At 50.3% G+C, this 18,710-nt stretch overlaps 2 protein-coding genes across 2 annotated transcripts in view; both read right to left on the bottom strand.

Annotated features, from left to right (window-relative positions):
* Nucleotides 1-10,106: 10,106 nt before the first annotated feature.
* On the bottom strand, nucleotides 10,107-13,384 carry Acta1 (actin, alpha 1, skeletal muscle). The gene is made up of 7 exons (XM_005345864.3): nucleotides 13,350-13,384; nucleotides 11,928-12,068; nucleotides 11,509-11,833; nucleotides 11,164-11,325; nucleotides 10,878-11,069; nucleotides 10,560-10,741; nucleotides 10,107-10,482 (listed from the first exon to the last, which is right to left on the bottom strand). Exons 2-7 carry the CDS (start codon nucleotides 12,054-12,056, stop codon nucleotides 10,339-10,341), a joined length of 1,134 nt encoding a protein of 377 aa, XP_005345921.1. The 5' UTR covers nucleotides 12,057-12,068; nucleotides 13,350-13,384; the 3' UTR covers nucleotides 10,107-10,338.
* A 5,115-nt stretch (nucleotides 13,385-18,499) lies between these two features.
* Nup133 (nucleoporin 133) overlaps nucleotides 18,500-18,710 on the bottom strand; it is a 45,940-nt gene continuing 45,729 nt past the window's right edge. The window contains exon 26 of the mRNA XM_005345866.3: nucleotides 18,500-18,710. Within this exon, the coding sequence (XP_005345923.1) occupies nucleotides 18,573-18,710 (138 nt within the window). The 3' untranslated portion in view covers nucleotides 18,500-18,572.

An 18,710-nucleotide genomic window follows, 5' to 3' on the forward strand; every position in this document is an offset into this window, starting at 1 on the left:
GCTCTGACACAGGAGATTGTCCTCCTGAACCTCTACGCTCTGACACAGGAGATGATTGTCCTCCTGAACCTCTGTGAATATGACCTGAGAGGATGGAGGTGCAAACAGAGAGCATGGGGCAACAGTGGTGTAGGAGCCTCTCTGAGAGGAAACACTCTCGCCTCTGTCCTCTGGCAAAGGTGGCCCCTCTAATCTACAATCTACTGTACTCTTCATTAGGGCTCAACAGTGGAGCAGCCTGAAGCCTCGGCCATGATCTGGAAGGTTCTCAGTGGGCACCAGGGCTCCCTGGATCAAATCTTCATGGTGGGACCAAGAACTGGTTCCCCTCAGCATGCCCCATACAGATGGAGTTCAGGACCCCAAGAATGCCTTCCGGCCTCCGGAAGTACTGCATGGATATAACGTACACATAGAGGCAAAACATCAAACACATACATTTTTTTTTATTAAAAAAATCAAATAAAGCCTTCCTTGCTTGCAGTACTGTGTTCAAGGACAGCCCGGTAATTAATTAATAAGAGCTATGGATTTAACCCAATGACTGAATGCCCAGTACCATACAAGAGTCCAATTGTATTCTTTTGCATGTAGAAATCCAGCTACTCTCACCCCATTGGTTGAAATCACTGTTTTTCTTTTCCCTGAATTGCCTGTTTGTGGATAATCAGTCTGCCATCAGTAGGTGTATGGAGGGCAGATACAGGTTACCATAAACAGGAACTTGAATTTAGGGTAATAGCCAAGATGTGCCAGAAGCACACCTTGCCTCCAAGCAACCAAGAAGGCTCGTGTAGATCTCAGCACCTTTGGAGCTTGTCCTGTGGCGCTCAGTAAGACTGTAGTTTTCTCTTACAAAGGAGAAGCCGAACTTTAGAAAGATTGTGAGATCAAGGTATGGCTAATCAACTAGTAAGAAGTAGAGCCTATGGCCAGTCAGGTGGTCTGGTTCTCAAACGCTGTGCTAAGAAGGGGTCTAGCCCTGCTCTCCTGACAAGTTCTCAGAAAACAAACAAACAAACAAACTCTTGCTGCAGAGTGCTTGCTTGTCTTAGCATGCATGGGTCCCCAGCACTGAGTAAAACAGAGTGTGGTAACACGTGTCTGTAACTGTACTAGTCAGGAATGGAGGCAAGAGATCAAAGGGTCAAGGTCAAAAGCTGGGCCTGGTGGGTGTGCAGAAGCAGGAGGATCTCAGTGAGTTGGAGGCTAACTGGTCTACACAGCAAGCTCCAGGCCTGCTGTATAATGAGACCCCGTCTCAAAAGCAACAACAAGAAAGTCCCAGTGTAGCAAGCTGCGGGGAATCACAACTGATAGAGATGTATAATCAACTCCTGAGATGGCTAAGGCCTGACCTATGCCTGATCACACAATGATCATCAGCTGCTTGCATATGCGTGGGCCTATGGGCAGTACCCACCTGGCAATCTGGGATTGGCAGCCCATGCCTACTTAAGGGCTGAGAGAGGTTGGCCCAAGGAGAGAGGTCAAAGGAGAGGGAGGGGAAGGGAGGAAGAGAAAGAGAGAGGAAAAAAGGAAAGAGGGGAGAGAGGAGAGGAGAGAGGAAAAAAGAAGGAAGGAGAGAGGAAAAAGGAGAGAGGTCAAAGAGAGAGAGAAGTGATAGAAGTCCTGGAATAAACTGCAGTGAGAAGAGCTCTGGTGGTCGCGTCATTCCTTGCAGGACAAGGTGGGGCGTGAATCCCAGGACGTCCTTGGCCTATATAGTGAGTTCAAGGCCAGCTTGGGATTTGTAAGACCCTGTGTACCGAAGTAAGAAAAGGGAAAGGAAGGGCAAATACCGTCGTTTGTAAACAGGCTTCTGCCCAGCAGGTCTACAGTGACACACACAGGGCTTCCTGGTCCACTCCAAAGGCACCATGCCAAGCTCTGGGGAGCTCAGCCTGGCTTGTAGGGTTCAGCAGAGCTGTCGCCGGCTCCAGGGCCCTCCTGCTCCGGAGGGCAGAGGGTCTGTGTAAAAGACTATTTCTGACTCAGTCTTGAACAGCCACGGAGCACAGAAAAAAAAATGCTAAGGCTTGTTTTTTTGGTGATGTGTGGGTTGTTTTTGTGTGAAGAGGGCTTTGGCTTCCTCAATCCTGCTGAAGGTTTAGCTGTCTATTTCTGGAGAGATTTAGAACACACGGCATGCACACACTCACAGACACGTGCACACAAGAGCTGGACCGTAGCCCAGCTCCGGAGAAGCTGCCTCCCTGGAGACAGCTATTCAGAAAGGAAAAGCCCACGTGTGAAAGCAAATCACCAGGCTGCCTAGAATCCATCTAACTGCAGGACGCAAGAGTCATCTGATATTCAGGAAATGAAGATGCTCCAAATGCCAAGACAGGGGGGCTCTTCCTGAAGATGAGAACTCCCAAAGACGCCAAAGAGAGAAGAATGAGTCTGTTTCTTCCTCAAGGGGCCAAGAAGCCCACGCTTGACTTTGACAGGCAAGTGATGGGAGCCCATGAGTGTTCTACTTGCTAGTGACCTAGGGGTGATGCTTGTCTGTTATTCCAACCCTAGGAAACATACTCCCTTCCCTGCAGCTCCCTGCTGCTTTGCAGATTTGGTCCATGCCAAGAAGGGAGATCCGGCCAGAAAGAGGACACCTTCCAACAACAAATGAATATGTATAAGTACATACAATATAAACTATGACTGGATAAGGAAATATGAGAGGGCAGCCCCTGGCCCAAGGTTCTGAATAATACCCGTGACTGCTTCCCCCTCCAGCAGGTGGAGCCTATTCACAAAAACCTGGGCTCGGGGAAATCACAGGTTAACAATTTAGCAAGGAGACCCAGCAAACAACATGCTCACATACCATATGGTGAGGGGCACTTTTGAGGCATGCACATGCTATTCAATGAGAAGTCACTTCGTTACTTCCATGTTTGTTCTAGAAGCTCCTATCAGAAGATAATATCGGGAATTGAAGAACGGTCTGCAAAATATCTGACCAAGAGCCAAGTATAGTAGCTCGTACCTGTAATCCCAGCCCTGGAAGGCAATGGGAGGAGGAACGTGAGTTCAAAGATAGCCTCAGCTACATATTGAATGGAAGCTAGCCTGGGCAACATGAGACTCTGTCTCAAAAATAAATCAAACTAAACCAAAATGAAAATATTTGACCAAGGACTTCAGTGTTGTCAAGATCATTGAAAACCAAGGGGAGATTAGGACCCTGCCACTGCCCAGAGGAGCCCAGAAGAGCAGCAGCAAGCGCAGTGACTACAGGGTGTCCTGAATGGGTTCCGCAGTGACAGACTTTGGTGTGAGTAGCATACACCTCCAGGCCAGTACAGGATCCAGGCTTGCACAAAGGGTCCCCTGCACCATTCTCTCCTCCCCCACCCAGACCTTGGCCGCCTTGACACAGGGCTCAACCTCTTTCATGACTGTCTCCTGTCAGTGCATGGATGGGGAAGTGGTTTCCATAGTGACTCTCTTGCACTATGTGTCCACGGCCAGAGGCTGAAGTCTCCCCGCCATCAAGTACATGGATACAACCCCAGCTGCAGCAAGCATCCCCTGGTATTTTTACATCTGCTAAGACCAGCAAGGGAAGACAGCTTTAGGAAGCAGAAGGTGGGAGTGCTGGACGGTGACAGAATCTGAGGCCAGATTGTGCCGTGGCATACCGCACAGAAGAGCCGCTCAGGCCCAGCTCTGGAGGACAGGCAGTGTGACACCACAGCAGAGGACACCGGGGAGGCTGCCCAACAGTTGTAGGCTCCAGGGCAAGTCACTGTGGAGGGTACTGTGGCCTCACAAGAGGCTACCAGTCTTTGCCAGGCTCCCTGGGATTGACAGACCTATGAACCAATGGCCAAGCTCCCCCCCTGCTTTGTAACAGCTCCCCAGCTGCTCCCTGCAGTATTCCTGCTTGGCCAAAGGCCGCCCCTTGGAGGCAGTGGGGACTGCAGACTTTTACTCAGCCCCGGTTCTGAGGTACCCTCTCCATGGGTCTGGCTCTGGAGCCCCATACCGCAGTGGGCTCCTCTTGCTGGATGCAATGAGTGAAAGACAGGCACACTTGGGAAGCTGCCTGTCACAATCACCCCCACCCCGCTCTTCCAAACAGTAAAGCGGAATACAATGTACACGGCCCCCAAGCCCTGGGCACAGAGCAAGGTGGGCCCTGCCCCGTTGCTTCTCTAGGAGCATTACCTCCCATCTCAAAATTAACCCTATCTTGTTGAGCTGCACTAACTACCCTGGTAAGCACACTCAAACGTAAATATGTGGGGAAAGTAAGCAGGGCCTGGTTGGGCTCCCACCAGGTTAATTTAGAGAAGAGAAAGAGTCCCCGGGAGTTAGAAACAGACAACTAAGCAAGGTAGACCCTAGTGTGAGTCTGGAGACAACAAGACAAGTCAGATACCCTCTCTGTCTGGAGGCCCTGGGCCTGGCTTTCCTGCAGGACTCCTCAAGTCCTCAACCCTGGGCAAGCTCAGGTTCAGAGACAGGGCCCTGCCCACAATGAAAACCCCACCCTACCCCCGTCTCTGGGCTCTCCAAGCTATGGGTTTCCTGAGACCTAATAATACACACAAATCAGAAGGCAGGCCACAGTCCTTAGCCATGCAAGGACAGGAAGAAAGTTGACGCCTGCCCTGGCCTGTCCCTTGGCTTTGCCCTCAGGCGGCACGGCTGCCCGGGGCCAGCAGGGCCTATATTGAGAGCATGAGCCTGCTGGCGGGAATGGCCGGCATGCACCCAGCTGTCACGGCGGCCCTGCCCAGCCACCCAGCAGAGCTGAGACCACAGGGCACTGCCATGACACTTATCTCTGCTCTCTTCCAGTTAGAACCCAACCACCACACACGGGGAAGGGATGTCACTTAAAGCATGACAGCATGAACAAGGGGGACAAGTGGAACCCCACATCTCTCATGGGGAGGGAACCACCTGGGGCCCCAGCATCCCAGCACTCTCCTCAAGATTTCATGACTCGGGAAGCTGCAGGTAGAGACCACCTCTTGTTACTGTGGTACCCACAGTCACGGTCCCCTCAGTCTTGCTCTTCATAGTCACTAAGTAGGGGCTCCTCAAAAGTCTTCATCCCAGCAGGCAGCTCCCAGAGGGACAATCCCCTGCCCCAGGTCAAAATAAGCAGAGACGCTTCCCCAACTGGCCCTAGTCATGAGGGGAAGCTTGGTCTCCACTTTCCCCAAGGTCCTAGTCAGAGAATGATGTGTGACGGAGAGCGTCTGGAAGCTTGAGGCAGGGTCGCTCCCCACTGGGGACCAGAACCATGGCTCTCTGGACCCCTGAGAAGCGCCTAGCAAAGTGGCCCTCAGACCCAAGCTTGCGGTTCAGGCTCTACTCCCTTGCCTAAGGTAAGCAACAAATGCAGGGCAGGTTTGTGGGTGTCCTCTGCTTCCTGCTGGGGTCAGCTGATGTTGAGGAGAGGTCAGCTGCTGCCAGAAGCCTCCAGGAGGGGCAACTGTGCCAGGAGAGGGAATTGGTAGTGAGCTTCAGTGTGCCCAGAGGCCCTGCCTAGGCTCTTTTTCTGAAGACAGACCTGAGTCGTCTCCATTAGATCCACAAACTGTCAGCCAGCATCTGTCTGTCCTGGGGATGTGGAACACACATTTGCTTTAACTGCCCACCTCCCCAAAGTATGTCGGGAGATGCTTGCTGCTCCTGTCTCAGTTCGGTCCCTCTTCTGAGAAGGTTTACAAAGCTCGGTTTAGTGTCCCCTTAACAGAGAGAATGGAGGCTTAAAGCTGTGGACTGTTCAAAATGGCAGCCTCAGGGCTTCCGTAGGTGGTTTTCCTGTTTGCTTCTGGTACCTGAGTCCTACCACGTGGATGCCTGTGTGCACTGCTCTCTGAGCCCTGCCCGAAGCAGTTGCCTTCTGCCTCCCAGCCTGCTGCTGCTGTTCTCGGAGCTTCTCTGTTTCCAGAGCCTCTACTGGTGCCCAGGGCTGGTAGCTCCTTGCACCTGCAGGACAGAGGCCTAAATGGCTGACTATTGGGAAGGCAAGGAGCTCCTAGTTACAGAGAGTAATTGCCCTGCAATTCCTGCGTAGGTTTTCAAATGACTCTTTCAGTACTTACCCTGTGCCATCAGATTCCCCTCCACCAACTGGAAGGCTTGTTTCATGTAAGATATGAGCAGGCACTGGTTTAAAAATAGAGGCAGGCAGTGGGCGCCGCTCAGTGACTCGCTAAGGCAGGCTGGTGGATGGCTCTGTAGACAGCTGCTGTGAATCCTCCTCCCTCCCTCCCCCTCCCCTCATCAAGCTCCCCTCCCACCCAGCACCCTTCCTTCCCCTCTCCTTCTCCTACTCCCACCCCTGCTAACAGAGCAGGGCCTCCCAAGCAGACTAAGGGGCATAAAATAGGCGGGGGCCAAGGCAGCAGGAGCTCTCGCCCTTCAGTAGTCTTGGATTTTCTACACAGAACATTCCAATTCCCATTTCTACTGAACCTCCCCATTAACCTAAGGCTCCAGTGTACTGAGGGGAAATGAAAGGGTTGAAAGCCGAGGGCCCAGACTGCATCGCTTCCCCCAAGCCCTTCCACCCAACTTATGCTGAAAAAACCAGGTCAATGGTTTCCCATTGTATTGGTTGGTTTCTTTGTAAAATGTATGTGGGTGTTTTGCCAGATGACTGGGGGCTAGGATCAAACCTTGATCCTCTGGAAGAACAGCCAGTACGCTGGAAGGGTGAACCATCTCTCCAGCTGTCTCCCACCACCCTTATGATGTCAACACAGCACTGCGGCTGGGTCTAACCCTTCTCCTTTATGGCTTGTGTGGACCTGCTGGCTGATGAGCACGGACCTCCCTGCTAGGCGGGTCAGCTCCCTGAGGGAGGAGGTGCTGATCCTCTGGTCTCTGTTGTGTCTCCTGCCCACTGTCACGACATTCACTCCCTCCAGCTGCACCCATCTCCTTGAAAACAGAACAACATCCCTCTCCTTTATGCTAAGAATCCAGTTGTGTATATACACCCCGTTCTCCTGATCTCTTCTTGTTGATGGACACCTAGGTTGGTTCCATAGCTTAGCAATCCTGCTGTCAACATCGAAGTGCAGGTGACTCTGTGGTTTGACTTGGAGTTCTTTGGTAAATCCTCCAAAATGGAAGCGATTGAGAAGGCAAGGAGCTCCTAGTTACAGAGAATAGCCTAGCGTTGCGGGGACTAATGGGAGCAGGGAGGTGAGAGAAGGGGAGGGGAGGGGAGGGAGGGGAGAGGAAATGCTCAGTGCATGGTGTACGTGAAGGTGTCCTTATGTAACCCTGTACCATGTGCATTCAGCACAACAATCCATTATTCCCCCAGTGCCCGGCTGATCTTTAGGAAGAGCGTTACCTCAGTACAAAGGGAAGAGATAGCCTCACCAGGAGCTGAGGAGAAAGGTGGTGGCTCTCAGGGATTAGCTGCCCTGGCATAAGTGACCTTATGTGATTTCTTTTTTCTTCTCCTCCTCCTTTATCTTCTATTTTTATTTTTATTTTTATTTGAGACAAGGTCTCACAAATGTAGCTATGGGTAGCCTGGAATGCTCTCTGTAGACCAGGCTGGCCTCCTGACCTGGGATTAAAGGTGTGCATCACCGCGCTCAGCCTTATGTGACTTCTGAGGGGCTGAGGTCTCATTCCCAAATTCCTCCTTTGTAGGGCAGGGCCAGCATGGTGGGGGCAGGACACAGCTCTGTCCACTGTTGTCTCCAGGGTCTGTCTGGGAACTCCTTGGCAGGCCAAGGGGACCCGCGGCGGGTGAGAGATAGACACGCCACGTAGGCAGAGCTTATGTGGGAGTTTTGTTGAAATAAAGGGAATGGGGGAGGGAAGAAAGAAAGAGAAATACAGAGAAATAGAAGATGAGGAAGAAGAATGTGTGAGGGCTTCCCATAGCTGCATACATGGTCTCCTTCTCCCTTGTCTTTCCCAACCTATACTCCCTAGCTGCCCCCCACAACAAAACCATGAGGCCACGTCCAATTAGTCCCCAGATAAATCTTATAGAAAACACAAGACAGTCTTTATATATATTCGTCCCATTGGTGCTGTTCCTGTAGAGAACCGTGACTAATACACCATCCTGGCCACCCCAAATAGCACCCCTGCAGCTGGGATAGTGTGGACTTTTCCTTTGCTTAATTATTTGGCTTTGAGCCGGGCGGTGGTGGCGCACGCCTTTAATCCCAGCACTCGGGAGGCAGAGGCAGGCAGATCTCTGGGAGTTCGAGGCCAGCCTGGTCTACAAGAGCTAGTTCCGGGACGGGCACCAAAGCTACAGAGAAATCCTGTCTCGAAAAAAAAAAACAAAAACCAAAATAAAAATTATTTGGTTTTGGTTTCACTTTAACATTTTGATATCAACATGACATGTATTTGCTAGAAAAATAAGTTGAAACAAACATGGAAGAATGAAGAACAAAAGCAGAAAAAAGGACCAAAACAAAACCTGAGCCCTCATGCTACCCATGGGAGCTTTGTGGTGATCCATCAGTTTGACCCGATTCCTTTGTCAGTTTGCCCTTCATTTTGTTTTGGTTTGTTTTTTTCGTGGTTCAGATGGTTCACGGACATGTTATGTGCTAGTTTTAGACTGCAGGCCTTCAAGCCCCCTGGCCTCCCAGCTGCTGCTCATCCTCCTGGGGACTTGGCAGACTCGTGTTTAGTCCAAGAAACAGAGCAGCTTGAAACACAGCAGCTGGGCTAGGACTGGGGCTCAGCTGGGAGAGTGCTTGCATAACATATTGCAAGTTCTACCCCCAGCACTCCACAAACTGGGCACGCTAGAGTACCCCCGTTAGTCCCAGAGGGATCAGAAGTTCAAGGTCATCCTCTGTCTTTGGCTAAAAGACACCCCATTGGAAACAACAAACAAACCCCATGGCATCAGAGATTGGGGTAAAAGTCCCAGGCTCCAAGGAGGAGTTGAGCAGAGCTTCAGAAGCAATGAGGGGACATCGACACTGATGATTTTAAACTTTCCTTCATGCTAGGAAGAACAAATAGGTGGTTTGCAGTAAGTCTAGTACCATGTGCTCATTGTAACAAAGTCTGAAGCTTTATCTAGAAGCCAGTTCTTCTGATCAGTGTCCTGGGGGGCCTTGGAAACTTCTGGAGCTCTTCAATAGGAAAGAAAGGAGGAAACAACCCCCCAGCCACACAGTCAACCATATCTGTAAACACATTTCCAAGCGAGTTTGTTTCCTTTCTTGAGTTGGAATCTGTTTTATTTGGACCACTGCTCTTGGAAATATTGACTAGGAATAGAAAGCTACTTTTAACAGCAAGGTTGGGTCTGGTGTTACTGGTACAATGCCAGCAATAGAGAGGCTGAGGCAGAAGGATGACTGAGAGTTCAAGGCCAGCCTCCACTGCACATGAGAACCTGTCTAAGATGTTTGTCTATGTCCTGCAGGATTTCAAAGTCGTGGCTTGTACCCATTTGGTGGTGGCTTGGTTGTCGCTCTGTAGTACAGAGCTACCCTAGTATACTCAAGGCGCTGGGTTGGAGTTTTAAGGATGGTGAGCAGTAACCAATTCCTGTGCTTATGTTTCCTCCTGGGAGCCTGGCTGCCAGCATTCCACTTTGCTAGCTGCCTTCAGTAGCAGCCTTCCTTTCCACAGACTCTGAATCCCTCTTTGCCCTCCCTCCCTGGTACCTTCCCCACAGGCCTACAAGAACAGCCACCAGCATTTGATAGATAGGGGGCAAAGGACTTCCCAGTTTTGAAGGGACAGCGATGGTTAAGACTGTCATTACGTACAGAAAGCAAGTTTTTAGTTAGACTTGAGGATCCTGTTTCCAGCCCTGGCCTGAGGCAGATTTGAGAGGTGCTCCGGGCAGCACCACGGTCAGCGCCCGCCCACTTAGCCGGCAGCGGTCGCGGCTTAGAAAGCTTTGAAGCAGGAAGAAGCCTCACACAGCCTCCTCCAGACACAGGGCAAGCCTCTCCAGCCCCCTATGGGGGAGGGGGGTAGTGGCTATGGTCCAGAAGGGTGAGAAGACGTAACTTCCTAACTTTGTTTCTTAAGGAGCGCACCCCTTTGGAGCTCTGTGAAAAATGACAGGCTGTGGGTCTTTCTCCTGCTCCCCCCCCCCATAAATAAAGACAACACAGGCTTTATTGCAGCAAAACAGAATGGCTGGCTTTAATGCTTCAAGTTTTCCATTTCCGTTCACAGGGTTTTGTTTGAAAAATAACAAAACGAGGTAAAACGTGTCAATCTATGTACAGGTCAAAAACAGGTGCTGGCCGCAGTGGCGGCGACGGAGCCCTGGCGGAGGATGGGGCCGCCCTGCAACCGCAGCACGACTGTCATCCTGAGGAGAGAGAGCGTACACAGATGAGGGGACGCCTAGAAGCATTTGCGGTGCACAATGGATGGGCCGGCCTCGTCGTACTCCTGCTTGGTGATCCACATTTGCTGGAAGGTGGACAGCGAGGCCAGGATGGAGCCGCCGATCCACACTGAGTACTTACGCTCAGGGGGGGCGATGATCTGTAAGACAAGAGAATCAGGTGACTGCGTGTTCCCACCGCCCCCGGGTCTCCGCCCACATCAGCCACGTCACCCACCTTGATCTTCATGGTGCTGGGAGCCAGAGCTGTGATTTCCTTCTGCATGCGGTCAGCGATACCAGGGTACATGGTGGTGCCCCCTGACATGACGTTGTTGGCGTACAGGTCCTTCCTGATGTCAATATCGCACTTCATAATGCTGTTGTAGGTGGTCTCATGGATCCCCGCGGATTCCATGCCTGGTGCCCGGGAAGAGGCAGTGTGAGCAACCACAGAGTCAGGGGACTAAGGGCACCGGGTCGAGACCCAGTACGCTGAGGCGTAGGGGGAAGGAGACAGATCCCGGTACACCAGCCTAACGGGCGGACAGCTCACCGATGAAGGAGGGCTGGAAAAGCGTCTCCGGGCAACGGAAACGCTCATTGCCAATGGTGATGACCTGCCCGTCGGGCAGCTCGTAGCTCTTCTCCAGGGAGGAGGAGGAGGCAGCGGTGGCCATCTCATTCTCGAAGTCCAGGGCCACATAGCACAGCTTCTCTTTGATGTCGCGCACGATCTCACGCTCAGCTGTAGGGGCAGAAGCAAAAGGGAGGTCTCAGGACAAGGCCCGGGGCGCATGCTCGCCCTCAGCGGCCCGCCCTCTGCGGTTGAAAGTACGCACCTGTGGTCACGAAGGAATAGCCACGCTCGGTGAGAATCTTCATCAGGTAGTCAGTAAGGTCACGTCCGGCCAGGTCCAGACGCATGATGGCGTGTGGCAGGGCATAGCCCTCATAGATGGGCACATTGTGGGTGACACCGTCCCCAGAATCCAACACAATGCCTGCAGGGGAGGGGCAGTGTGTGAGCAGAAGGGACGGCAGGAAGAGCAGGGAGGTAACAGCACTGGGAGAGGGCAGGGAACATCAGGGATTGGATGGGGACGGTGCAGGGCACAGAACTAAGAAGGTGGGCTGGGATGTTGGAAGACTACCTGACCCAGAATGGGCCATGTATGGGCACTTACCGGTGGTACGGCCAGAGGCATAGAGAGACAGCACCGCCTGGATGGCCACGTACATGGCAGGCACGTTGAAGGTCTCAAACATGATTTGGGTCATCTTCTCGCGGTTAGCTTTAGGGTTCAAGGGGGCCTCAGTGAGCAGGGTCGGGTGCTCCTCAGGGGCCACGCGAAGCTCATTGTAGAAGGTGTGGTGCCAGATCTTCTCCATGTCGTCCCAGTTGGTGATGATGCCGTGCTCGATGGGGTACTTCAGGGTCAGGATACCTCGCTTGCTCTGGGCCTCATCGCCCACGTAGGAGTCCTTCTGACCCATACCCACCATGACACCCTGTAGATGGAGACATCAGACACTTGTTACTACAGATGGGGAGGGAGCATGGGCTGTACTCAGTGAACCTACCTTTCCCTGGCAGCAGACTGACCTGGTGTCGGGGTCGGCCCACAATGGATGGGAACACAGCCCTGGGAGCGTCATCCCCGGCAAAGCCGGCTTTCACCAGGCCAGAGCCATTGTCACACACGAGGGCGGTGGTCTCGTCTTCGTCGCACATGGTGTCTAGTTTCTGCAAGGACAAGGCCATAGCGGTGTTGAGCATTAGTGTGCCTGTGGCGTGGGTTAGGGTGAAGCTCCCACCAACCCACCTTTCCTCTGGAGATCCAGAGGCTTCTTTCTGCCAGCCCCTTGCCGGAGGCCAGAGAATGCTGTCCCAGCTCAAAACTGTGCTTTTGCTAAGGGAGGCAGTCTGTGGACTACACTAAATCCTCCAACTAGGTATGCAGCAGACACCCTCTGGAGACCCAAGACCCCCTAGCTTTACCCCACCACTGGCACTAATGCTATCCTATTTCCCAATGTCATCCGTGAAGGAGGCATCCAGTTCCGCTGCCCACCTGCCTCTCCTGTGAGAGGGTGGGAAGGGTAATACTGTCCTAAGGAGAAGTTGCCAGTTTGAACACCCACAACATCCCAAACTCATAAAGGACACTTCTGCCTGTCTCCTATTCCAGCAATTAGCTTGGCCTTGCTGATTTTAGAAAAGCCTTGGGCTAGCCGGGCAGTGGTGGCACTCGCACTTGGGAGGCAGACCTGGTCTACAAGAGCTAGTTCCAGGACAGGCTCTAAAACTACCATAAAACCCTGTCTTGAGGGGAAAAAAAAAAGAGAGAATAAAGAAAAGAATAAAAGCCTTGGGCTGAGGAAGTTGCCCCACAGCTAAGACAAGGCTGAATCTTCAAACACATCTTCAAATCAGTCAACCAGGGCCAGTAGCTCTACAAGAGAGGGCTCAGATTTGGTCCCAGCATAGAAAGGGAGAGAAGGAAGGAGGGGATGAAAGGAGGGGACAAAAAAATATTTCAACCAGCTGGGCAGCGGTGGCGCATGCCTTTAATCCCAGCACTCGGGAGGCAGAGGCAGGTGGATCTCTGTGTATTTGAGGTCAGCCTGGTCTATAGAGCTAGTGCCAGAACAGGTTTCAAAGCTACAAAGAAACCCTCTCTCATAAAAAAAAATTAAAAAAAAAATATTTCAACCAGCCAGGGGCAGGTGTGTGGCTCAGTAGGAGAGTACTGGCTTGCTCACTTGCAGGAGGACCTGGATTTAGTCCTCAGTGAGGGGGGGAGCAGAGAATATGGGGATGGTGGTGGGTAGCTCTCAGAGCTCAGGCATATCCTAAATGCCAAGTCAACAGCTCAAATGGACTGCAGGTGAGTTTGGAGAAACCTGCAGAGCCAAATTTCCTCTTTAACTGCCTGCCTCTAGGGCAGAGCGCAGTGCTAGCTACAGGCCCAAGGCTAATGAGCTTGTTCTGCTAGGTCCTCCGGGTGCCCCCCCTCCACCCTACCTGCTGCTGACTCTGGCCCTGGGTGCCAAGGGTGGGATGTGAGGCTTCACGTCCGTGTGGCCGTCTGTTCCTTAGCTCAGGTTTTATATAGTCCTCAGTGCTCTCACCACACCGCCCCGAAGGAATGTTGCTGCCCTTCCCAAGCCATATTTGGGTGTCGGGCACTAGAGCCCTTCCTTCGGCTGGTTCTCAGCCTAGGTCCCCGCCCGGGTCTTCTGCACTGACCAAAGAAGGAGAGGACTGGCCCTGGCCCAGGTAGCTAGGACCGGACCGGACCATATATGGAGAGTATCCCCAGCTGTCCGCCCCTCCCAACTGCCTCCAATGCTCACTGTGGAGATGGGCTGGGCCAAAGGTCACCGTTTTTGCAGATGACTGGTCTTCACTTCCCAAACTCTACCTGTTTCAAAGGTCCCCCCAGCTCTGCCCACCCCGGGCACACGAGCCGCTGAGAAGGTACCGGATTCCTGACCTGACACGTTACACCCCATGTATGGGTTAACTCAGGCTACCAAGCTCTGATGCTTAAGCCCAAGGGAGGGAGCCCTGTGGTCAGGTGAGCTGGGAGGGGTCACAGGCCCCAGGTAGGGATGGAAAAATGAGCCCCACATTTGAATTCCATTTTCCTTCCCACTTCGAAGCCCCCCAAATCATAGTCTGACCCACATCTTCCTCCCTAGCCCCCCTGCCCCCACAGATTGTCAGTGTAGGACACGCAGCTGTCACAGGGCGGACAACTGTTGGGAGAGGGGGGAGGTGGCAGCGAGAGAAGGCATGGGGGTTATGTGGCCCTGGCACAAGGCATGTGAGACCAGGGCACCAGAGCGGTCCCCTACATTCTGCAGTGTTCTCTTGAAAGGAATAGAGGGGTCAGAGTGTGTGGGAGTCCCTAACTCCCAACTCTCATTTAGTTGACTGGGTTGAGCAGATGATACCCCCTTGGTGGCAATGCGTCCCTCCTCGGGTCTGAAAGAAGGGAGAGAGGTGGTGACAGATGTCCTAAGGAACACCAAGACCTTACACGGGAGCCCAGGAGTGGCTTCTCCCAGGCAGACTCATCTTTATATTTAGAGGATGATGCCTGTCAACCCGGCTGCTTCCTATCCACCTTGGAGCCACCACCTGCCAGGCCTGTGTGGGTTCTATTTATACCGCTGATAGATGAGGATCGGCCTTGGGGTTTCTAGGAGCTACTTATGGAAGGTGGGGTGGGGGTTAGCAGAGGTTGTTCGTCTGTTGGCGCTTGTCTCAATTTGGGCAGGGAGGAAGAGAAAGCCCAAGAAAGCATTATGTGGCCAACCACATATTTTGGGGGTGCGTCGGAGCCAAGCCACCATGGAGCCGCTCACTTTTCTGATGGCTTGAGAGTTCCCAAAATAGCTGTTCACATTTGGAGTGGAGACCAGCTCAGCAGCTGGGACAGGTGCAGACACTGAGGACAGAGGCCTGCCGAGCTTCCTCCAGACTCCCCACAGCTCTCCCTAAACTGTGGACTGCACAGCCTAACAGGGTCACTATTAGCTCTGTGGCTTTGTCTTTACCCCATGCTGGGGCAACAGAACTATTAGAAAGAAACACGCAGCAAAGGCACACTATGTCCAGCTTTGGGGAGTCGTTTATTTGGGCTCTGAGTATAGGGAAAAAAGTGCTGATGCCGTTCCTGGACATCAGAGAGACTGGGCTGTATGTACTGCTCCGGATTCCAGCAAGTGCTCACTGTGACGCCTGCTTATCCCACTACAAAGTTTTCTCTGCTCAGCACAGTATCAGCACATCCAAAGTCAACCTTGACCAAGTGCCTGCAAACTCCAGGAAACCCACTGCACCACACCCAGCACAGCAGCGGGCAGGTGCACGAGGGGCAGATGCACTCTGACCTCAGCAGCACCGCCCCTTCCTTGCCTCACAAGGGCTCTCTCTGGAATCCTGGCTAGACTCAAACTCACCATCTTCCTGCCGGCCTCCCAGATGCTTTGGGCAGGGCTGTACGTTCACGCTTTTCTCCACTTTGCCCCTTCCCGTCTCACACCAAGAGGCAAATGGACAGAGAGCAGGCAACACTGCAATGGCAGCAGCTGGGGAAGCTCTACCCTTCCACCCTTGCAGCCTAGAACCAGAACCCTATGGAGGTGCACACGAGAGGTCAGGACAGTTCTGTGGAGTTGGTTTTCTCCTTCCACCTTCACGGAGGTTCTGGGGGCTGAGCTCAGGCTGCTAGGCTTGCTGTGCTTGCCGGCTGAATCATATGCTGGCCCCAGAAACTGGCCCCTATGGAGTAAAACACCCCTTGTTTTTATTAAGGCCATGGCACATCAAAATGCGGATCTGTACAAGGGACCTAGACCTAGCAGGCAAGGAAAAACTTTTGGCAAGGCTTTGCTGAGAACAGAGTCACGGTGTGCAAAGCACCCACCACACCTTGTAAGAAACAAAAAGAGGTCGGGCACACCAGGCCTATCGAAACAGGAACCCAAGGCTTTCTGGTTAAACAGTTACTTGTGTTTTTTCTTCACATGAAGAAAAAGTGACATGCCTTTAAAAAAAGGTTCTGGCCAGGACTAATGGTGCACGCTTCTATTCCCAGCCCCTGGGAGGCCGCGGCACAGGAGTCTGAGGCCAGCCAGAGCTGCATACCAGATCTTATCTTAGAAGAAGCTTGTTACTCATAAGTGGCTTTTAGGCATAAAGCAAAGAAAAAGCAGCCTACAATTTACAATCCCAGAGAACCTAGACAGCAAAGAGGACCCTAAAAGAGACATACATGGGTCTAATCTACATGGGAAGTAGAAAAAGATAAGATCTCCTGAGTAAATTGGGAGCATGGGGATCATGGGAGAGGGTAGAAGGGGAGGGGAAAAGAGGGGAGTGGAGAAAAATACATAGCTCAATAAAAACAATTTAAAAATGTTTGTTTTATATATGTATATACTGTATAAAACATACATATATCTGTAGAAACTGTATATATGTATATACTCAAAATTGGAAAACTTGAAGGAAATGTACAACTTTCTGGATAAATATCATTTACCAAAATTAAATCAAGACCAGATAAGCAAATTAAATAGACCTATAACTGCTGAAGAAATAGAAACAGTCATCAAAAGTTTCCCAACCAAAAAAGATCCAGGATCAGATAGTTTCAGCTCAAAATTCTACAAGATTTTCAAAGAAGAACTAATATCAATACTCCTCAAATTATTCCATACTATAGAAACAGAAGGAACACTGCCAAACTCTTTTTATGAGGCTACAATTACCCTGATACCCAAACCACAGAAAGACAAAACTAAGAAAGAGAACTACAGACCAATCTCACTCATGAACATTGATGTAAAAATACTAAATAAAATACTGGCAAATCGAATCCAAGAACACATCAGAACCATCATCCACCATGACCAAGTTGGCTTCATCCCACAGATGCAGGGATGTTTCAACATACAAAAATCTGTCAACGTAATCTACCATAAAAACAAAATGAAAAATAAAAACCACATGATCACCTCATTAGATGCTGAAAAAGCTTTCAACAAAATACAACATCCCTTCACGATAAAGGTCTCAGAGAAAGCAGGGATACAAGGAACATACCAAAGCACAATAAAGACAATATACAGCAAGCCAACTGCCAACATGTTAAATGGAGAGAAACTCACAGTAATCCCACTGAACAAACAAGGTTGTCCACTCTCTCCATATCTATTCAATATAGTTCTTGAGATCCTAGTTAGAGCAATAAGACACCAAAAGGAGATCAAGGGGATACATATCAGAAAAGAAGAAGTCAAACTCTCACTATTGGCTGATGATGTGATAGTTTACATAAGCGACCCCAAAAATTCTACCAAGGAACTTCTACAACTCATAAACACTTTCAGCAATGTAGCAGGATACAAGATTAACTTAAAAAAAAAAATCAGTAGCCCTCCTGTACACAGATGATAAATGGGCTGAGAAAGAAATCAGAGAAACATCACCTTTCACAATAGCCACAAATAGCATAAAATACCTTGGAGTAACTCTAACCAAACAAGTGGAAGACTTGAATGGCAAGAATTTTAAATCTTTGAAGAAAGAAATTGAAGATGACACCAGAAAGTGGAAAGATCTCCCATGCTTTGTGGTAGGCAGAATTAATATAGTAAAAATGGCAATTGTACCATAAGCAACCTACAAATTCAATGCAATGACCATCAAAATTCTTCACAGACCTCGAAAGAATGGTACTCAACTTCATATTGAAAAGCAAAAAACCCAGGATAGCCAAAACAATCCTGTACAATAAAAGAATTTATGGAGGCATCACAATCCCTGACTTCAAACTCTACTACAGAGCTACAGTACTGAAAACAGCCTGGTATTGGCATAAAAACAGACAGAAGGACCAATGGAACTGAATGGAAGACACCTGATTTTTGACACAGAACTTGGAAACAACCTAAATGCCCCTCAACTAAAAAATGGATAAGGAAAACGTGGTACATTTACACAATGGAGTACTACACAGCAGAAAAAAATAACGACAGCTTGAAATTAGCGGGCAAACGGATGGAGCTAGAAAACATCATTTTGAGTGAAGTAGCCCAGACCCAGAAAGACGATTATCACATGTACCCACTCATAAATGGTTTTAAAACATAAAGCCAAGAAAACCAGCCTACAAATCACAATCCCAAAGAACCTAGGCAACAATGAGGCCCCTAAGAGAGACATACATGGATCTAATCTACATGGGAAGTAGAAAAAGACAAAATCTCCTGAGTAAATTGAGAGCATGGGGACTTTGGGAGAGGGTTGACGGGGAGGGGAAAGATAGGGAGGGGAGCAGAGAAAAATGTAGAGCTCAATAAAAATCAATTAAAAAAAAAAAGAAAGAAAAAAGAAAAACCAATCCTCAGAACAGGTATACTGTGCGCAGGAGACAGGGCCAGAGAGAAACTGCCTGCCTCCTTGGACCAAGGAAAGCTGGAGAAAGGGCAGCCACACAAAAACAAGGGTGACTTCAAGTGGAAAATGAGAAGAAAATACCTTACAACTGAAAGAAAATTAGGATTATGCCCCAATTTTGTATTATAGCTCCCAAATAAAGCATGAAAAAACCTTGCTGCCACAGATGAAACTATATAAACTTCAAGTTGATTAAAACCTAGTTTTTGTAGACTCAAATTTTTATAAACAAACATTTATACAAATTTTAGAAACAACCATTTTTTACAAATGTCACATCTGTCCCTGGACATAATATTCATAATTTGCTTTTAGAACAAACTCAAAGTAAGGGTTGGACTTCAGGTTTCCCAGCTGCTCTGCTTGAAGTAGGTCCTTCACCTCTGGCAAGTATTCGCTGAGCTGGATGCC

The sequence above is a fragment of the Microtus ochrogaster genome, chromosome 4 (assembly GCF_000317375.1).
Source record: "Microtus ochrogaster isolate Prairie Vole_2 chromosome 4, MicOch1.0, whole genome shotgun sequence".
NCBI lineage: Eukaryota > Metazoa > Chordata > Mammalia > Rodentia > Cricetidae > Microtus > Microtus ochrogaster.

What these genes read in the sequence shown, in the direction of transcription:
- Acta1 (XM_005345864.3), bottom strand. Translation starts at nt 12,056, where the DNA reads ATGTGCGACGAAGACGAGACCACCGCCCTCGTGTGTGACAATGGCTCT. An exon ending in TGCCTCTGGCCGTACCACCG is followed by an intron (nt 11,326 to 11,508) that starts GTAAGTGCCCAT and finishes CCTCCCCTGCAG; the next exon opens with GCATTGTGTTGGATTCTGGG. An exon ending in CCAGCACCATGAAGATCAAG is followed by an intron (nt 10,483 to 10,559) that starts GTGGGTGACGTG and finishes CTTGTCTTACAG; the next exon opens with ATCATCGCCCCCCCTGAGCG.